Source organism: Rousettus aegyptiacus, unplaced genomic scaffold (assembly GCF_014176215.1).
Source record: "Rousettus aegyptiacus isolate mRouAeg1 unplaced genomic scaffold, mRouAeg1.p scaffold_m13_p_8, whole genome shotgun sequence".
Lineage (NCBI taxonomy): Eukaryota > Metazoa > Chordata > Mammalia > Chiroptera > Pteropodidae > Rousettus > Rousettus aegyptiacus.
This window is the reverse complement of record NW_023416311.1, coordinates 73,869,256-73,890,927: the sequence shown is the minus strand read 5'-3', so window position 1 is coordinate 73,890,927 and position 21,672 is coordinate 73,869,256. Positions and strand designations below refer to the sequence as shown.

At 38.6% G+C, this 21,672-nt stretch overlaps 1 protein-coding gene and 1 pseudogene across 15 annotated transcripts in view; both read left to right on the top strand.

The window, feature by feature from the left end:
* MAST4 (microtubule associated serine/threonine kinase family member 4) overlaps positions 1-21,672 on the top strand; it is a 509,369-nt gene that overhangs the window by 471,740 nt on the left and 15,957 nt on the right. For 13 of the 15 annotated variants that reach the window (XM_016158121.2, XM_016158120.2, XM_016158119.2 and 10 more), the window contains 11 exons: positions 116-254; positions 1,635-1,767; positions 2,651-2,816; positions 4,642-4,743; positions 10,017-10,139; positions 10,340-10,452; positions 12,303-12,430; positions 12,775-13,010; positions 17,121-17,321; positions 19,604-19,833; positions 20,453-20,575. In XM_016158121.2, coding sequence (XP_016013607.2) covers positions 116-254; positions 1,635-1,767; positions 2,651-2,816; positions 4,642-4,743; positions 10,017-10,139; positions 10,340-10,452; positions 12,303-12,430; positions 12,775-13,010; positions 17,121-17,321; positions 19,604-19,833; positions 20,453-20,575 — 1,694 coding nt within the window. The remainder of the gene's footprint in view (positions 1-115; positions 255-1,634; positions 1,768-2,650; positions 2,817-4,641; positions 4,744-10,016; positions 10,140-10,339; positions 10,453-12,302; positions 12,431-12,774; positions 13,011-17,120; positions 17,322-19,603; positions 19,834-20,452; positions 20,576-21,672) is intronic. The other 2 variants (XM_016158124.2, XM_016158131.2) reach the window with 1 other exon arrangement.
* On the top strand, positions 15,876-15,994 carry LOC118607583 (annotated as a pseudogene).

Below are 21,672 nucleotides of genomic sequence, written 5' to 3'. Positions count from 1 at the left end.
AGGTGTATCTGTGAGTAAAGGCCATTCTGCTTTGAAATGCTGCAGTCTAAACTGATGGTCTTCTTCAATTTTAGCTTACACTATACCTGCTAAACCTTTCTCTTTTGTTTAACAGGGGGTGACTGTGCTACCTTAATGAAGAACATGGGTCCTCTTCCCGTTGATATGGCCAGGATGTACTTTGCTGAGACAGTGCTGGCCTTGGAATATTTACATAATTATGGAATTGTACACAGGGATTTGAAACCAGACAAGTATGTACACTGACAAAATGTCTCTCTCTTTTTTTTTTTTTTATTACACAATACAAAAATTTTCTTAGGTCTATAAAAATATTTTCTTTTAATGCTACATTGTACATTTTAAAATTCTCCCGTAATGTGTCTGGATGAGTTATTTTAACAGTATATGTAGTAATTTATATATAATCCTTTAAGGGCTATGATGCTTCTAATAATAGCTTATAAGAAACAAAAGAAAAGGATGATTATAAAGGAGAGTTAATTATTTTTTTTAAAGCTTTATTATGTAAACTTTTAAATAGCTACATAGATGGCAGCTATTATTTTCCGGATAGTTTCTGCATATGGCAACATACTTACTTAATTATTCTCTACTCCAAGATATATTTAAATTCTATCTTACTCATAATATAATTTTTAAGAATTTAATCTATCGAGAGTTCATTATGGTGTCCGATTTGAGATACAGATAGACTATCTTTCTCCAAACGACTAGCTATTTATCTTTACGCCATTTACTAAATGTCTTATTCTTTCTCCACTAATTTGAAAAGCCTCTAAAAGCATTACATGTTAATTTGTAAAGCTTTAATGTGTGTTGAAAATTGTCTAATAAATTTAACTCATGCTCATTCCAGAAAATTTGGAAAATGCCAAAATACAGAAAAACAGTTTTCTTTAAATGTTTCTGATAACTCACAACATCATCAAGGACAATTATTAGAATTTTAGCCTATTTCCTTTCAGAAGCTTTTTTCCCTTGACTTCTCAATTCCTTTAATTTTTTAATTAAAATCTTAATTTTCCCCCTTAAAATGAAAAATTTTTAAAATATAAACTCATAAAACTGTCAAGTGTGAATTCTTTATATGTATAAGAAGTGTATGTTTTGTGCCTAATAAGTAGAAATTTAAATTCAAGCCAGAAGTTGAAATCTGAAACAATACTCATTTTCCTGTCCAAGTGTTTTATCTTTGGTTTTATTTGAATCACAGATGGGTTGCTTATCTTAGTTCCTGATGTGTGTGACATGGTATTATTGGTAGCACTTTCTCTTTTGTTTTCTTATTCTGAAAATAGAAAGATGTCAGAGTTCCACACTTGAAATTTTTTTAACAGTTTCAAGTTTTAAATGATACTGTATTTGACTGCTCCAACAAAGAATAGCTGGGCCCGGTCTCTGGGCCTCCCTTGTGAATTACACTCAGCTGCCAGATGCAAATATTTGACATCTTCCTGTGACTTCATCTCTTCCCAGGCTGGGTTTTGTAATAAGGTTGACACCTATATACTAAATGGTCTTCTAAATTGACAGAAGGAGGAAGCAAAAAAAAAAAAAAAAAAAACAAGCTCCAAAGTGAATGTTGTAATATATGTCCTTCTGCTTCTTAGTTTGTTGGTCACCTCCATGGGACACATAAAACTGACAGATTTTGGATTATCCAAGGTGGGACTAATGAGCATGACTACCAATCTTTATGAGGGTCACATTGAGAAGGATGCTCGAGAGTTCCTAGACAAACAGGTAAGCTTGCATAGTGTTCGGTCCTATAGAGAAATAACAAAGTACGATATTTCCAGTGAATTTCGGAATCAGTGTGTAAGAGCAATCTCCACGTTAGTACTGGGGGTTTAGATGTCTAAATAAGCCTTACATTTAATAAAGTGCAAATTGCCTCTGTTTTTCTCCCTGGGCCTCTTTGATCTGTCCATTCCTCCACATTCCTCCCCCATATTATGGTCTATTAGCAAGACGAAAGATCTAATTGCACACAAGTGAAAGTGTGAGAGAGACAAATGGAAAACTGTTTTTGTAAGGAATTCAGGAGTCTCAGTAGAGTACTCATGAAACTCATGATGCATTGTACAATCATGGGTGCTAAAATCTGAGCCATGGCCCATTTCCCTTTAAGCATGCCTCATTACCATGTGCCCACAATCTGTTCATTGTAAAGTTACTTAAGGTAAACACATCTCAACTGTCATGCTTTTATGAAGTAACCAGAGTGTGAATATATTTTGGCCATATAAATGCTGAAACTATTTCTGATGTTGACAGATAAAAAAAATGCCTTATTATTTTAAATTTATGGATTACAAATGTTTTTAATATTATAAAATAAATAAAACTACCAAATGGGGTCAGCTGCTCAATTTGAAAGGATGCATTACAAATGGTTTAACATTAGAGTAGAATTCTAAACTTCCTTTCTTTGGTATTTAAATAATTTACTGCATTTGGTATTTAGGATACCGACTTGTAACTGCTGTTCTTAAGTTCTTTATCTGTGTGTTTCCATGTGGTTGATCAGGTGCACTCTGGGCAAAATAATTGATATTTAGCCTCCTTGCCTATTTTAATTCATGTCTAGTATTCCAATTATTCTAATTTTGCAATTATCTTTTAGGTCTGTGGCACACCTGAATACATTGCACCAGAAGTAATTCTGAGGCAAGGCTATGGGAAACCAGTGGACTGGTGGGCCATGGGGATTATCCTCTATGAATTTCTAGTTGGATGCGTGCCATTCTTTGGGGACACTCCAGAAGAGCTATTTGGACAAGTCATCAGTGGTAAATATCATCGGGAGCTATCTTTAAACCACTGTTGTGAAGCAGCTATTTAATGTAATTCTGTGATGTATTACCATATTTACTACTAAAATGTTAACTTTTATCATACAGTTTAGCCAACAAATTAAAAGAACTCACTCATCATAGCACATAACTGACTTTTACAATATCAAGAGAGCTATTTTTGTTGAAAATTGGTCTGAAGAAGTTTTGTTAACATAGAATTTGGAAACATACCGGCAATGTAACCAATTTTATGGTGTGCTTTTTCTGCAAAAGAAATTGCTGTGGGATTTGCAGATGGATTCATTGCTGTCCAGTCTTCCTCTCCATAATAACAAAGTTGCACCAGGGAAGAGAAGGTTAATGTGGGTAACGTTTACATAAATGGGAAAAATGGCTAATGGCACAATAAAGAAATTAACAAAAATGTAATAAACCCTAAAACAAATGTCTAGCAAATAATAAATAATGAGAATGGGAAGAAAGCAAATTTAATCCACAGATTGTTAATGATTTCATTGGTAGTTGTTATGGTGTAATGTTATTTCTGTAACAGCTGTTCATCTTTCATTTAAAATTCAATAACCTTTAGATCTTAACCTGCAAGCTGACCCTAACTATTGTTATGCAGCTTGTGGCAAAACTAAATGATAATTAAATAGGCTCTATTCCTACCCTATCTGCTGTTTTCATAAATTTCCTTGAAATGTAGATTAAAAATACTTCTCTCAAAGTTTGTCAGTCATTACTGACGCCTCCATCAGCTACCTCTAGTTCACTCTGGACTGTGCTTACGGGGCCCAACAGTGGAAACAGAAGGAAAATTCATTTTGGAGCCCCTTAATCACAGCATTATTTTTTATCACTGACTTTGTGAGTCAGGCATATTTATAAATTTTAACAAAGTAGATCTGTGAGTTGCCTGCAGTGAATAACCCTTTTATACAATATCCGAGCTGTTTATGGATTTATAACTAGGCTATTTTCTGATATACCGAGGCCTGAATGGCAAGAGGAATCAACTGTTTAATTAACACAAGCAGCAAACGCTGGCTTTGTTCTCAGTGCCTTACGGCTCAGATGCATATTCATGTTTTATTTTCCAAATCAGATTTAAACTGCAGCAGAAGAAGCTAGAGGCAGGCACACACAGAAATAACTCATATTTTTATTGCATTTCCATACACACAAGCATGCACACCTATCTTCAGGCAAACTCCTTTAGAATGTAGAACATATTCTAATATTTATGACAATTTTAAATACTTCCCTTACTATGAATACTTCAGATTTTTTTTCTTCTTCAGACTTAGCATTTTGATCTTTCCTTTGTCTCTGGAAATAGTTATTTTTACAAAACTACTTTCTGCTTCTTGGAGCTGCAGAACTCTATGGCCGTGGCCCAATTCTAAGCTGAGGATAGTAGGAAAGAAAGTCTTACTCTCAGATGATCCCTGCATGGGTGGCCACCTGAAACACAGGTATTTAGAGTTTCCACTCCATTAAGTCTTCTTAATGACTAGAAGGAGCAATTTGTTATGAGCCAGTTCTGCCAAAGAAAAATGAATCAAAATGGCAAATGAAAGATACTGGTTATTGAAATATTCTCTCCCTGCCTTGTTTAAAGCTGTGATATTCCTGTCTTGTGAAACAAGACAAGCTTCTCAAACTTGACTAGGCCTAAGAATCAACTGAAGATGCAGATTATGGTTCAGTAGGTGGGGCCCGAAATTCTGCATTTCTGACAAACTCTCAGGGGATGTCCATGCTGTTGAGATGTGGACCACCGTTGGAGCTATAAAGTTGCTTTTCTTCCTTTTAGATGAGATCAACTGGCCGGAAAAGGATGAGGCACCACCACCTGATGCCCAGGATCTGATTACGTTGCTTCTCAGGCAGAATCCCCTGGAGAGACTGGGAACAGGTTAGAGCGCATATGTTTTAATTTTGCTAATATGCAAGAAATAATGTCCATGTGGAGCACTCAGAGGTTTGTGTTTGTGTTTTGTTTTTTTGCATAGTAAACATCTGTTAGTTGATGTAGAACATGACCACAAGACATTATAGCAGTAGTAGTTGTTTGGATTTTGTGTTTGTGTGTGTGTGTGTGTGTTTGTGTGATTCAGAACAGTATGCACATTTGGAACATTGGGTGTTGTTTCTCTTCTTTCTTCTTTTATTTTTTTTTTCTCAAATCAGAAATTATTGTTAATTTGTTTCAATAAATACAATTTCTCTGGAAGAAAACCTCAAGGGTATATGTAATTCTTCTGTCCTGAAAAGCATGGATCTTAAATAATTTAAACCAGAGAATTAGAGATGTAGATTTTTTTTATTTGGAGATTTTTTTTCAAATACATATTTTCAGAGGGATTTGGCCCAGCATTGTTACCATCTACAGGCTTTGGAATGTGTTATCGGTCTTGAACTAATTACAAAAAATGAGTACCTGGGGTGGAGCTATGCTGTTCCATCATGGTGATCAGCACTAAGACCTGAGAAAGGATTAAAAATCACTGGCTTTCAAGATTAAAGGGATACTAGATTTGTTGGTTGCTGGTTATTTTTCCTGACTGTTTTGCTACCAGATTTTTTTAATTTCCATCCCTCCTTTTCTTTTTCTTCCTTGTTCTGAATAGACAGACTTAAAGATACCAGTATAGAGTCCCAGCCAGCCCCAGTATATAAATTTATCTAGGTGAGACTAAATATTAAATATGAACACACCACATGCGCGCACGCGCACACACACACACACACACAGTAAACAGTATTCACAATTTTCCATCAGTGAAAATCGTCTTGATGGGTTATTTACACTGAGCTGTTTCATTCTACTCCATTTTAATAGAAATATCAGAAAATATGGAAGAAATTATTCTCTTCACCCTTTTTTCTAAGACAAGAACTATTTACAACAGTCCCAAATATTTATCTTACATTGTTCTCCACATTTGCCCATAGCTTCCCCAGTTGGAGAGCTCTCTTGTTGCTTAAGTGTGGAAGGCTGTGATACTGGAGTTTATGATGAACCATTAAAACCAATGGACCAAATCTTTATTTTATAAATAAAGTTTTATTGAAACACAGCAGTGCCATTCATTTATATATTGTCTATGGCTGCCTTCATGCTACAGTGGCAGAGCTGAGTAGTCATGACAGACTGTGTGGCCCACAAAGCCTAAAATATTTACTATTTGACTCTTTACAGAAAAATCTTGCAGACTATTTGATTAAAGAATCAAAGTTTAAAATCAAGGCTCAACTGGGGAAACTATTTTGAATTGAGCCTCTTACTAGAGTATCATCTATGCCTTTCTGCCTTTTTCAGGGGATGAGTGGACCTTTAACTGGGAAAGGCAATAAAAACAAAGTTAAGCACACAATCACTAGAGTCAGATTGATCAAGTGTAAATCTCAGCTGTGTGACCATGAGCAGGTTATTTCCTTTTCCGTGCCTCATGTCCTCACCTGTAAAATGAAGCATAAAGTAGTATCACCTCTTAGGATTATTGCAATGATAAAAGATCACCCACTCTGGCTCTTAGAACCAGGTGTAACACTGTTGTTGTTGGTATTGTTGTTTTAATTTTCTACATGTATAATCTCATGTTTTCCCCTTTAGACATCTGAGATAAAGGAATGGTGGTGGAGCTCTACCTTTGAGCTGATTGAACTCTCTGCACATAGTACTTTACATTTCTTCCCATCCTATTTGGTTTCTCCTTCTCTGAAGTGACGTGCAAACTCGTGATTTCCCACTCTCTCTGACCTACAGTCATATTTGCTTTATGGTTCAAGAGATGAGAGTAGCTGTCAAAGAATTGGTGTCAAGGCTCTCTGTGGGGCAGAGTTTTGAGGAGTGATTTTAACTCACTTGAGCTAAATATGAGATGCGGTGGCGTTTTAAGAGTACCCTGCAACAATACAAATATGTATTTACATGTCCTAATCCACTGTCCCAGAGAAGTGTCATCCTAAGATATGACTAAAATTGTATTACAGTCAGCTTACCCCTTCTAAAGAGTCCCCTTCTCTTCAGTGTTTATATGTCAGTTTGGAGAGTTTTCCTACTTAATATTCTGCCCATTTCCCTCCTCTAAGAATACTTGGATTCTTGATTGGACTTGATTTAATGAGACAGGGCTATGACGATGGTCAGCATATCCATGTTTATATATCATATGCTGCAAGTTATCTTGCTGCAATTTTTTTCCTTGACTGCTACTTTTGGTCTTTTCAGGTTTGACAGTTTGAGAAACAAATCTCCTAGCAAAAGCTCAAAAGAGACATTTGAAAGACCCTGCCCAAGCTCTTAGCATTGTCAAGAAGTCCTTGCCAAACAGGCAGGTCCAATGTGACAGGTCCCAGTAGGGCTCAAAGAAAGAGGCTGAGAATCCCACAGGCCTGCCATGCTGCTTCCAATGACGGCATTTTGGATTGAATGCATATTTAGTGGGCAAAATAATGCACCGTGAAAATGTGCGAATGCACATTTGCCCGAGAGACTAGAGAGGTTGAGAAAAGGAGTGTGAAGAACATAATGGATGTTTAAGAAACTTCCATGAAAGGAGAAAAAAACTCAAGGGAGTAGAACATTAGTGCCAAAGCATAACTCGCAATTTGGGAACTTGTTGTACTTGAACTAGACTTTTGAACTTGTATCGAGTGGCAGTCCACCCATGTACCAGCTGTAGGTGTGGAGTAGTTCCTGCATTGCCCTGAGTCTCAGATCCCTAATCTGTGGAAACAGGCATGTTATACACCTCCTAGGGTTATTGCAAGGACTAAATGTAAACATTCATGCAGGTGTCTAGTACATTAACCTAGTGCATCATAGGAGCTCAAGTGTCCCCCTCCCCTGCCCAGTGAATTCATGCAATGAGAGCTGTCGTTTGCATGAGTTTCTGTGTTCATGTTCTATCAGCAGTGTAGCCTAGAGGAAAATTTTCCCCAGTGTGTTCCTTTAATTTTTTGTTCCCCTTTTCTCCAAAAGTTCATGAGAAATAGGACCCAGTGATAAGCAACCTTTTCTCAGTGGGACACAAAGGCCAAAGGATAAGAAATTTGAGCTGGTCAGTAGTGAGCTTTAACTCCTTGGGGAGGACCCACTTGTCATTGTCCACAGAGATAAGTGGAGACTCGCACCATCTTGTGTTCCAAAGGGTAGCAGGCAGGGGAGTAAAAATACAGACACTCTGGATATGGTCCAGAAGTACTGTTTGAGCCTTTGGCTGTAGAGAACTGTGCTTTTCTGAGTATAGCTGAGTGACCTTGGAGTTCAGAGCTGCCATTTGGTATGGCCCCATGAGCAGTTGCTGAAGTAATGATCATTGGAGCATAGTGTGTGGCGGGCCACAAAGTAGGTCTTTACTCTTTGGACCTCAGTGTCGTTGGCACAGTGAGGAAGTTGTATAGGTAAATATTTAAACCCTTTAACTTCTCCAAGATGAGAGCGCTAGAAGAAAATGTCATTGACAGCTGTATTTGAGGACATCGATTGGACTAAATGAGAGCTTTGGAGTAGATGATGCATGGAGATCTGGCATTGGACTATGCAAAGGTGTTGTGAGAACAGCCTTAGAAATTGGCTGTGTGGCTCAGTTCCCTAGTATTGCCAGTTGTGAATTCACTTTCAAATCAACACAAGAAAGTTGGCAGGGTAGGATGCAAACTAAAACATGACTTCCCTTTATATAGCATGTGACATTATGGTACTGAGAATGGACTCGGGTGTTTTTACAAAGACCTTGTTCAGCCTACTCGAGGATCATGGTCCAGTATGCTTTCTTGTTTATCCTTAGTTTCCCCACCCCAAAATGGAGTTGATAATACCTACTTCATGGGGTCACTTTCAATGACATAATTAAAGGAAAAATGATATCTCTACTACCCAGTGCAATACTTGTCAAATCAGCCCTTAAATGACAGCTGCCGCTATTGCTATTGTCATCACACCAGACTGCAGTATTGTGCTGTGAACACAGAGAATGTCTGGATAGAATCCTGGGTAAAGATTCTAATCAAATGCTTTGTAAAGAAGTCATTCTCTCTTTTGGGGGGTATTTTCCCACTTTGTTCTTTTCTCTCTACTCCATTGGTTTCAGAACGCTAGTTTCCCCTGGCTGGGTTTGATGCCCTGACCTACACCTTGTGCTGGAGGGACCTGCTGGGGAACACACAGCCAGCTCTCCCACTCCAAGATCCAAGGCCATTTTTCATTCAGCTTGCATTTTTCATTCTAGTCCTTTCGTGCCCCACTGAGGACAGAATGAGAAGCATGGGTGACAACTTCATTAAAGAGGCATTTGCATCACACCTAGAAGGGCATCTCCTGGCAGGGAGACTGATTAGACCCTGGTATTGGTCTTGTGAGAAACCTCTCTTCCTGATATTTTTTCAGGGTTGATTCTTATCTACTTTATCAACAGCGTGATCCTCGCTCTATGATTTTATAGCACGTATGCCTTCTCTTTACATGGGGTATAGTGTAATATTTTGATGGGGCCTGCCCTTCAAAATCACTCTTTAAATTCATGAACTGAATTAAAAACATTATTTTACTGAACTGTGCTATTATGCTGACTTGACAAAAAGAATCCTAAAACTTAAGAATTAGGATTGATTTTTATCACATGCATTATACATCTATCAAACAGGTTTGCCCATTTCTTACTTAAGAATCTGTAATCCACAGAATATAATTCCTACCCATGTTAATGAGCAATCCAATAAAATCAAATGGTAACCATTATATACTATTTAGGAAAAATTCATCTTTATTAACCCAACCTCCAGGGAAAATATTGCTGTGAACACATTTTGCGCCTTGTTAGAATTTCTTTGGGATTGTAATGAAAGTCTGTGATGGGCCGACGTGTGTCTATGTCCCCAGGTTCAGAATAATGTGCATTTAAGTGGTCATGTCATTAACCTTTGAAAATTGGAGGAAGCCCTGGAAGAATTGACAATGAAAATCTGTGCCATAATGACTGCTCTTAACAAAAATAAGTCATCTGATAAATTATGGGGGAAATTTTAGTGTGTTTTGGTTATAGAATGAAAAAGTAAGACTTCCATGATTTGTTTCTCTGTTGATAGATTTTTGTTGTTGTTGTTATTCTTAAAAGCAGATGTGTACCTGTACCTGGAGGGTAGTTTAACACTTTCTCCCCTGCCCTCTCCCCACCCCTCCAGGTGGTGCGTATGAAGTTAAACAACATCGGTTCTTCCGCTCTCTAGACTGGAACAGCTTGCTGAGGCAGAAGGCAGAATTTATCCCCCAACTGGAATCTGAGGATGACACAAGTTATTTTGATAGTATGTGCACTATCTGACATAAAACATTATTTGGCCTTTAGTTTGTAGAAAATTATTTTCACTTTTCATAGAATCTTCCCGTCTAGAACCTATGAGCTCTTAAGTGTAATGTTGCTTTGACATAGAATTCATAATTAAAATGCCTAAATCAAAAGCTGAACTTCTAAGTAACTGGACTATTCCCAAACGTTTCTCCGTAGCTCGGTCAGAGAAGTATCATCATATGGAGACTGAGGAAGAAGATGACACGAATGATGAAGACTTTAATGTGGAAATAAGGCAATTTTCCTCATGTTCACATAGGTTTTCAAAAGTAAGTGAAATATGGAATAAATATACAGGGTCTCTTCGAGGGACTCCCACTGGCCAGATAGTCGATACCTCTCAACAGCTTGACATGATTGTAAAAACCACCTAGAGTGCTTTGGAGCTTGGGGTCTCCTGTACTTAAAATGTATTTTTGTTTAGAAAAAGTGACCCACCCCACCCCCACTACCGTCTTCATGATCCAGAGCCCTTACCCCACCTCAGGAATATATTTCTCTGTTTTACGCTCCACAGATAAACATCCTTTTTCTTGGAGGCACAGACTTGCCACTCATAGTCATATCTTTGGGGTACATTACAGCCATGCATATACTGGCATCACCTCGCATGCCCTAGTCTAGGTCAGTGCCAGGTGGTGGAGGTGTCCCCCATTTCTTTCATGTTATAATGAGAACTTTGAGTTCCGTGTGTGCAGAGCCCTCTCCAAGGAAGATACAGATTAAAACACAAAGGAGAAGGCTTAGTCCTTGACAAAAGCTAAGACACTTGGGGATAGTTGATTGTGGAATGAGAAAACCTGGTAACAATAATCTAAAATATAAGTTATATTTTGAGACAGGAGGAAGCTAAGCTAGAATTTTGGAAATGGTAGAGGATAATAAAATTGATGTTAGAGAAAGTTTTTTTTGTTTGTTTTTTTTTTTTTTTTTTACTGATAGTGAGTGGTAAGGTTAAAAGAAACAAACAAACAAAACAAAGAAACCTGATAATTCTGAGACAGGGCATCAGAGCTTTGGGAAAATGGAAATAAACCTAGAAGGCACCCCATCTCCCTTTTGCTATTTTCAATAGCTATATATTTTCTGTTGCCATGGCATTTTGCCTGATTACTCTTTAGCTCTTCCATAGCATTTAGTAATTTTAGTGTTCTGCACCTTTTTCTAAATGGCTATCTAGAATGCATCTGGAAATTGTCCAACAAAGCCCTCCCTGTTTATAGGAAGGACAGAAAGAGGTAGGGACTTCCCTGGAGGGCGTGGTGGCTTCTCTGTCCCAGAGCCAGGACCGAAGCCTTGATATCATTGAGTGCTGGCTTTTCCCAGTACCTGTTCCCTGGCCCATCAAAGCCAACCCCTAAACTCTATTTCCTTCCCACTGTCTGCTGTGCTTTAGCCACCTTCCTCCTAACCCCCGTAGATATAGGCAGTGTCAGGGCCATTCCCATGAGAGCAGCAGAAGGCCCACTTGGGCAATGGGAGGTGCTTCCTGGGCTGGGCTCTCAGCTTCCTATTTTACCTTCCATCTTTCCCGTGAGCCAGCAGAGATCTCAGATTTGCTTAAGCTCTGATCCCCTTAAAAAATCCCAGCATCAACATGTGAAGCTGCCTGTATGTGTATGGGATTTGTAGGCCAAACGAATACCTCTGACTCATAACCAAGTCTGTACCACATCCTCCTCCGACACATACACACATCCTGAAATAGGTAGTTAATTCTTTTTGCACTCAATTCCAATTCATTTTTCTCCTTCCCACCCCTAACTGGTGGCCACTAAATCTTTTTGTCTGTGATTTTCTTTTTGCTAAGTGACTTCATGTTTAAAACGTAATCTAAGGTGTGCGTTGGTCCCCAGGCATCTATGGATTTTGTTTGCAGATACAAAGTCCATAATAAAGTATTGTGAGAGGGTGAGGAATTCATAGCTCACTTCTCCAAAAGAAAGAAAGATTATACCATTCATGTCAGGACTCAAGTAAACAGCATTGGAAAGTACCTTCTGAATACACAGTCCTGATCCAAACTTTAGTCACACTCTCAGCTTTTTCTCCCGCGATTTTTTTTTTCTGAAAAACTCTTTAAGAAGGTGTTAATAAACACTGACTATTTGCCTTCCAGGTTTTCAGCAGTATAGATCGAATAACTCAAAATTCAGGAGAAGAGAAGGAAGACCCAGTGGACAAAACCAAAAGCACAACTTTGCCATCCACGGAAACGCTAAGCTGGAGTTCAGAATATTCTGAAATGTATGTGAAATGCCTGTTAAGAAATATCATGAGCCGTGGCCGCTAGAGCAGTGTTCTTAAACGTGAGCGTGTAGCAGAATCAAGTGGAGGGCCCGTGGAAACACGAGTTTGCTGGGCCCATCCTCAGAGTGCCCGATTCATATCCTGAGGATGTGTTTTCTAATGAGCTCCTAGGGGATACTGATACTGCTGGTCTGGAGACCACCCTTTGAGAACCACTGCTCTAGACGTGTCTTGGTTAGGTTTTCTAAGTTTCATTTCTACCTGATTTTTTCCAAAATTCATCTTGAACACAGTTTCCTAGTATGTATGTATACAGGACTTTGTTTTTATTTTTAATTAAGGCAACAGTTATCCACATCCAACTCTTCAGATACTGAAAGCAACAGACATAAACTCAGTTCTGGCCTGCTTCCCAAACTGGCTATTTCAGCAGAAGTAGAACAAGGTGAAGCTGCTCCCTGCTCTGGAGACCTCCATGAAGAGCCAGAAAAGCCAGCTCTACCTCCCGCAGAGTGTGCTCAGGAGGAGCCTGAGGTCACCACCCCAGCCAGCACCATCAGCAGCTCCACCCTGTCAGGTAAACCCCTGGGTGTGGTGCCTGCCATCCAAACATTGCCCACATTGATAAGCGTCTGCCAGTGCTGAGTCCTAGGGCTGGCCAGGCAGGGATGACGGTGTTTTGTGCAGCTAGACTCCTTCCATGGCCCCACTTCTTGGGCTTGGGGACTGAGCTCCTTAGAATGAAGATGTCTCAGACCCCGCCTAAGTGCATGACCATATAGCATACCATTCTTGCTTCAGCTTGACCTGAGAGCCAGCCATAACTTTCACAGTTGGGTTTCAGTAGGATCCTGTGGTGACAGACCACACTGAGAGAGCGTGTTCTCTCATGCAAAAGCATGTCTTGTAGAGTTGTGTCTAATGCAAAGGCATGAGTCATGAAGCTGCATCTAACTCAGAGTTAGGAGTAAAAAATAGTATCAAAGAGTCAAGTGGTCAAAATCACCCTCAAAAATGTCTGAAGTCACCCATAAGGTACAGCAGAGAGCCAGCTTTCCCTTTCACGTTGAGAGGGGTGGTTTTTGCTAAGGGGCTGTGTTATACCAAATCACTTACCTCTCCGCACAAGACTGTGTGAATACAGCAAGGTGCTTACACTGTGAGATTCACAGATATCTGCTGTACATCTGGGACTGGGAGGGGGAGGAGGGTCAGAAGTACCAACACAGTTCAAACTGGCCTTTTATGTGCGTATCTTCCTGGTCTCTGGGTCACTGGGTAAAAAACTCCTGAGATGACTTTGGAAGGCAGTCAAGGGGCTTGGACCTTTTCTATGGAAGCACTGTATAATGCCACTTTTGTGTGAAGTAACCTTCCTGACAACAGGAACGGTGTCTTCGCAGGTTTTTAAAATTCTTAATGTATTGTACATACTTGCTGGCCCTTAATAATGGAGATTTCCTCATCAGATGATCAGGTTTCAAACCCTTGAAGTGCATTTAAAATGTTTGGTTAATAAAGTTTTATGCACAGCAGATCCTTCTACAGAGCAACGTGCACTTATGCTTTTTTTTTTTTTTTTTAAATTAAACGTGGATATGGTTTAGGGTTGCTATAATAAATGTTTTCATTAAATCACATTCAATATGTTATATCGATAACCATAAATGATTCCAAGATTTTTCTTGAATATATTTTAAACAAATTGAATATTCATAGTGTAAAGTTTTTTTTTGTTTTTTTTTTGGTTTTTTTTTTTTTTTTTGGTTTCAGAAAACCAAATTTTACAGGATGGGTTTATTTTAGCCTCATTTAAAAGTTTGGTTCTATGGAGGAGTTTCACATATACTTAGAGTTTATCATGTGGAAAAATAATGGGCGTATTTTTTCTTTTCTCTCTTCAGTTCTGTTCCCATTGGGATAAATTGACTAGTGCTAACTCTATAAAGCCAAGAGAATAGCAATTTGGAGGTAGCATAGAAACAACCTAGGAATCTGGGCTCCCTGATCATTTTTGGTTCATCTCGGTAATCAAATCAAATCTCAGTATTTTATATTTTTGGTTACTAAGGTTTCTGTTTCTTAGTTTATTTTCTTACTCTGAATAGAGTATATTTACCTCCATTTATAATTTGTTCTTAATATAGTACATTGTTGATGACCCCTGGTCTCTTCAACCTACTCGCTATCAGAAAGGTGGGAGGTAAAGGGAGGGGAATGGTGTCTGAGCATTTGACAGATTACTTTCCTAATTAAAAAAAAATCTGCCTAGGTCCTGCCATGCATTTTGATTAATAGATTCAAACCACCTTTCTCTCTGTCTCCCCCATACACTCACTAAAAATAATCAAAGATCTTGGGGGCTGTACAGAATAGAGAGATGAGGTGATTGGCTCATAGCCAAGGGTAATTATGAAATCCGAAAACTGTGACCATAGTAAAATTAAATTTGTTGCTTTCTATATTGCTCCACCATCAAAAATAAAGAACCCTTGACATTTCTAGAACATATAGGTGACATCATCCACCAATGGCACAAAAGAAACACAGGCTTGTGTACAGTGCTAGGAAACGAGATGGCAGAAGCAAGGAAGAGATGGTTAGAGACGCAGCATATTCACAGCTTTATTCCTATTTCTCTTTTCTCATGATCACGTTTTTGAATCAGAGAAAAGTAGAAGTCTTGAAGTCTTAGTCATAGGGCTCAAATGCAGTGAAATAAATTATTCATTGTAAAGAGATTCAGCTTTTCAATTTATACCTGTCAATGATACTATCCAAACCAAATTAGAAAGGAGAAAGAAGTGTGTAACTTACCCAAAAGTAAGCTTAAGGTTTTTGAGATGAGAGTTTTGATTTGTGAAACAGTTTTTTATTAAGTCCTTCAGCAGTCATTTTTTTTTTATTTAGAGTGAATGGAATAGATATACTGTTAATGAGATTGAGTTTGGCATATAATGGTAATAAGATTGTAGATATTTGCCTTAAGATTATCTTTTTTTTGTTGGTCGAGTTGGTGTCAAATGGAAGTCCATGAATCCTTTTCTGCACCTACAGCACAGTCCTGTGCTGTGCCTAAGCCCACTCTCCCAAGTCACAGGCTTCCCATCCTTTTGACCCTGTAGAGTCTGTGCCACCTCCTGTGAACTAAGGCCAAACTTCAACTGTGCAGTCAAGTGGTACATCTATGTTAGCTAAGTGTAAGCCTAACTTTTTCCTACGCAAAGAATGCCATATGGTCAGCACTTTAAAATGTTTGGGCCGGTCTTTCAAAGGATCATTAATAGTGGCATTAAATTCTCTGTTTGGATTATATATCTTAAGGTGATAATAGTGTTGATGATTTTAAGAGCGTAGGCTTGTAATGTAGCATTTAGAAGTAAAACAAAGTAAGCATTTTTCTTCAGAAGAGACAGAGATATCAGTTATAAAAAGAAAAATACTCTACAGCCATGCCACCCTGAACAAGCCCGATTCCATCTGATCTCGGAAGCTAAGCAGGGTCAGGCCTGGTTAGTACTTGGATGGGAGACGGCCTAGGAAGACTAGCTGTTGTAGGCATAAAAAATAAAATGAGGGATTGTAAGCTGACAAGGTCCTTGCAATCTGTGAGGTCAACCAAGGGGTGGGGGTGGGAGGGAGGGAGGGGGAGAGAGAGAGAGAGAGAGAGAGAGAGAAGCTGATAGCTGGTGAAAGAAAGAGTAGGAGAAACCAAAAGGGGTGAGTGGCCACTCAGCTTTCCTCTGAGGCACTCAGCAGGTCACCCTGCTCAAGAACTTTTTACTCCTGGTCTGTGCAGTCACAAGACTGACATCAGTGATTTTCCATTTCTGCTAGGATACTCTGCTGAAGGAAGTTCTAATTTCTAACTTTATAAAAAAACTTCAAGTTAACATTAAAGGTTGATAAAATTAAGAATAAAGAAAGCATGGCTGGTTTAAAGGAAAGGGGATTTTCCTACTCGTCTAATAACTTTGGGGCAGATCAGCATTTGCCACTGTCTAGATTAAAAGCCAGGAAGATTTAGGCAGCCATTGAATAATGTAGTCAAAATAATATCCTTTGTCTCATCCTATGAAATTTAGAAGAAGCTTAGAGTGAAAGGTGTGAAAAGTCAAAGGAGACGCTTTAGGTACTTTTCTATAAGTTACACACCTGAGCCTGGTATGAGGTGCGTCCTGGGAAGATGGTAGGAGATGACATAGACATAAGTCTACATGAAGTAATTAAATGATGTCCACATATCAAAAACCATTATTAATAGCATTGCTGATTATGATCATTGTTATCATATACAGTAGATAGTCAAGGTATTCATAAAGTGATATTTGGTTCATAACATGGCCTTTCATGGTGGGGTGGGGCAAAGTTGTCTCAACAAGGGTATAAAATAAAGATTCTAGAAAATAATTATTCCAGTTAAATGGAATCACTGATTGAGAATTAGCAGACTTGTATACAACTGGAATGAAACCCGAATGGACACCTTTTTCACCTTTTCCTCTTCCACGTCACCTTTCTCAACCCGGTCATGTGTTTCTAATGTTTGCCTGACACTGGAGGGACTCATGAGCCACGAGGGAGTATGTTTCCCAGCGTTTGTCCTTTCTTCTCTCTCTCTTCTCCCCTTTCCCCACCTCTCCTATCCGGTTTTCCTGAACGTGTTTATCCCTTCTTCTTTGTACAGTTGGCAGTTTTTCAGAGCACTTGGATCAGATAAATGGACGAAGCGAGTGTGTGGACAGTACAGATAATTCCTCAAAGCCATCCAGTGAACCCGCTTCTCACATGGCTCGGCAGCGCTTAGAAAGCACAGAAAAAAAGAAAATCTCGGGGAAAGTCACAAAGTCCCTTTCTGCCAGTGCTCTGTCCCTCATGATCCCAGGAGGTAGAGAGATATCTACTCGCATGAAATTGTGTGATTTGTGCATGTGGCCTCCTCCCTCTCCCCCAGTTTGGAATGCTGATTAAGATGCAAGATTGTGTGAAGCTGCAAGGGTACCTAGCCCAGGCTCTCCAGAGTTCCCAGAGAGCTTGTGTGTCTTATTGCTTCTCGCCTCTTTCTGCATCAGGAGATGAGGCAGGCTTCCTTTCACAAAGCATTGTTGCTTTTATGTGTTTCCTTTTTCTTTCCTTTTTTTTTTTTACCTCTACCCCCAAGTTAAGTGATAAATGTTCCTCCTCTGAATAATTTTTCTTCTCTAGATTATGCATCATTTATATACTTTACAGAGCTGTTTACAGCATCTGTGTGGGAAAGCTAAGTATAGTTTTTCTCATCTAATTAATGAGGAAATAGACACAGAGAACATAAGTTTTTTTTTTTTTTTTTTCTGGGAATGCAGAGAGTCACAGGCAGCACTGAAATGATGTTTTCCCAGCCCTGTCTGTTGAGCTATGCTTCCTCCTACTGGTAGGCAAGTCATTTTCTGCCCTGTGTTAGAAAACTGGGCTTAATTATAGTTTTCTTGAATTGCAGTATTTTTGCACACCCTGGTTGTGCCTCTAGTACTCACTCAGTCTATAGTAATCCTACTAGCAAAAATGGAATACACAGCCTCGTGGTTATGACTTCTCAGTCATATGACAAAATGAGGATTGAAGTGGCAGTCGAATTATATTGCAGATGGCTTGCATTTGGAAGAATACAGACCATGTATTAAAGGGATTGTTTACATTTTTGAAATTTCAAATTCGTGCAGGAGGAAACTGGCTATAAACAAATGCTCATTTGGGGGTAGTGCTCACTCTACATTCAGCACAATAAAACAAACACCTGTCCCCGTAGTTTGAATGACTAGTCATACCCCCAAATGCAGTGGCCTCAGTGCAGCTGCTGTCAAGGAGGTAAGTGTAATGTGCTCCAGCCCACTTGTGAAAGCCGGTGAGAAACCCCATATCTTGGTAAAGTAGAGCAATTCAGGAGGAAAGGGAAACCGTCATGAAGTAATGGATCCCGGGCCTGGCTTTTCTACGGTTTGGTCTGTATATCCACCCTGTCCTCCCTCCTCTTGCTTGCATGTTTTGAATTTCCCTGCCCACCAGCGTGTGTCTTTTCGCCTGACCTCTTGATTAGACAGAAAGTAGTCAGCCAAAGAGCACCAAGATGCCACATGAAATCAGAGAGGGAAGGAGCATGGATAGTGATACATTTAGCTCATTGTTCTACTTTGGACAGACATCAGAATTGGAGCAAAATGTGGTTTGGGTCCTTGGAGCTTCCTGTGGCCACAGTGCTACCCCCACACTGGTGAGTCTTTGGTAGCGCTGGCACTTTGTAGCCTGGCTCCAGCTGAGCTCACATTTAAACCTCAACACCTTTTGTAGATTATTCTTTTTCTCAAACATACACACACACTTTACCTAACAGTTAAGATCTGTTTAGATTCACATAACTGGAACAGTGATATTAGCTATGAATTAAAAAGATGTTTGCTTATAAAAGAAGGAAAACAGTAGAATTGGTGTTTTGTAATAATAACTAAGTTCCTCTTAAAATTTCTACATTTCATCTGCATTATCCTCTCAAAAACCTTATTAAATACACAGGCAATATATAAAGAGAATCAAATGTAACCATAGTAATAAGGAGTGATTCTTTTATAAAGAAGTCGCCATTTCTGTGCTTTCTTGGTCAAAATTTTCAAATTGGTAATTCAATAATAATGTAAAAAGCAGCTGGTAAATTTGCTTCTTGGCCGTGAATGTTTGAAAAGGGCCACATTAAGGTTGTTACGGGAAAGATTTGGAGCCTGAGAATGTTTTAGTATAGTCCAGTCTTTTCTGTGAGGGTGGATTTGAAATCCATACAGCTATTGTTTCTTTAAAATAAAATGCATTAAATAAAAATATCACAACAAGATAATGCTTAAGTTTTATGTGTGTTTTAATTAGCCTAGAGAACTAAGAAATTATCATTTTTGATAATAATTGAAAAATTAGTTAAAATTGAAACACTTTGAAAGTTTCCCGGACAGGCTTCTCTTTTGAAATCCATACTAGTTACTAATAGAAATATTTTTATATTATTTCTTCTTTATTTTTCCATTAGAAACAAATACATTTGTTTTGCAACCACGCTCCCAATCCCTGAGGTCTGAGGTGAGGGCTGGCTGCATGAATGTCTGTGTGACCAGGATCAGCTTTGATGACTGGCTACTTTTTTTGCAGATATGTTTGCTGTTTCTCCACTGGGAAGTCCAATGTCTCCCCACTCCCTGTCCTCGGACCCTTCTTCTTCACGGGATTCCTCTCCTAGCCGAGACTCTTCTGCGGCCTCTGCCAGTCCACATCAGCCCATTGTCATCCATAGTTCAGGGAAGAACTATGGTTTCACCATTCGAGCCATCCGGGTTTACGTGGGAGACAGTGACATCTATACAGTACACCATATTGTTTGGGTAAGACCAGCAGCCCCTCACGCCTTGCTACTTTTCATTTCCAGCCAAACTGGAGAATGGATAAATTGGTTCACACACAGTTAACAGCAACTGTATTTTCTGTTAAGCTGGCATTTGGGACCTGTTCCATTTTTCCTTTAGTTTTTCCTTTTATCTATGTGGTGAAATTGAATTTAGTACAAACTAATCCTTTCTCATAGTTCTGTTAGTTTTCATATTTGATTGTCCACTGGTTGTACCAAGCTGGTAAAAATAGTCAAAGACAGCCTTATTTCCATCCTTATTTATTTTATTTTATTTTATTTCATTTCATTTCGTTTCACTTCATTTTATTAATTTTTCAGCCTTTTCCCTGGCCTACTTTAAAACAAACAAACAAACAAACAAATAAAAAAAACTAGCTTCTTAAATCACCTAAAATTTTTTTTAAGGAACCGTAGGAATTATCCTGTTATAAGATGATAACAAAATAGAAATAGTAACTGTGCTTTTTTGACTTCCTCTTAGAAACCTAAGGGTCATTTGCTAATTAATTCAGAATATTCTGCTTGTAGAAACAGGGGGCATTAGGGCTGTCATTCGTTTCCTTACAAATGTACCCTGTCTTCTTGGACTTTAGAATGTGGAAGAAGGAAGCCCAGCATGCCAGGCGGGACTAAAGGCTGGGGATCTGATCACACACGTCAACGGGGAGCCGGTGCATGGGCTTGTCCACACAGAAGTGATAGAGCTCTTGTTAAAGGTATTGTCTTTTTTATGTCACAGCTCTACAGATGAGGCAGGTAGCCAGAAAGAACAAGTACTAGGAATTCTATACTTGAGTTCTAGATAGAGTGCATCTCTGATGTACTCTTGTTACTGGGAAAAATGTTCATTAGTCTCAAGTTCAGTGTTAAAGACAAAGATACGAATCCTCTCATTTTATATGGTGAAAAACATGTCCTTATATATACACTAACACTTCCTAATTTAATTTTTCTTCTTATTTGTAATTTTTATTCAAAATTACAAATGATTCTCTTTGTTTTATATATTTCACATAGGAAAATCTGTTTGGAAATCAAGTATCCCAAAGGTAATTTTCTTCAGGAACATTCAGGAAGTTTTATTTTAGAATAGTAGAAGTCCAAATGGTATTAAACTATGGGATCTGATCTGAAAGTTTAGTGTGAGAGTTGGATCTGATCTGAAAGTTTAGTCTGAGAGTTGGATTTCCTTGGAAAGATAGAATTGTGAATGTAAACACATATACTATAAATTATATAAATAACTGTTAATCAAAGAAGGAGTTCTAGCAATCATTAAGCCCCCCCATACACACACATACAAATGGCTTTGAATAGAGATTAATTTCTATTTAAATGTAAGCTGAATAAAACCTAGGGAATAAGATCACAGGAAATATGAATAGGAATGGAGAGAAAGAATCTATTATGATCCTCTCAATTCTGTTGTGTTTTTGCTTTGCCACCTGCTGACTCTAGGATATAAAATTATAGTTTCAAATATGGATCTGGTTAAAACAAAGATGAATTTGAGTTTGATAATAAATTTGTTTCAGAAAAAAATTGATTTATCTGGGATCAGAAATATGGTGTCTCTAGTTGTAGGATTATTTTACAGACAGCAGATTTTTGGTTGACCTTCTTGCTTCATGAGCATGTAAGAGGCTGCCAGACGTAGAGGTGTGAGCCAAATTTCGGATAAGCTATGGCCTGTTGAGAAACAAAGCATATACACATATATGCCATTTAAATAATGTGCATTTGGATCATGTCTAGAGCACTGGCTCTGAGGCAAGTGCCATAGTAGACATTAGTAACATAGAATTTAGGTATG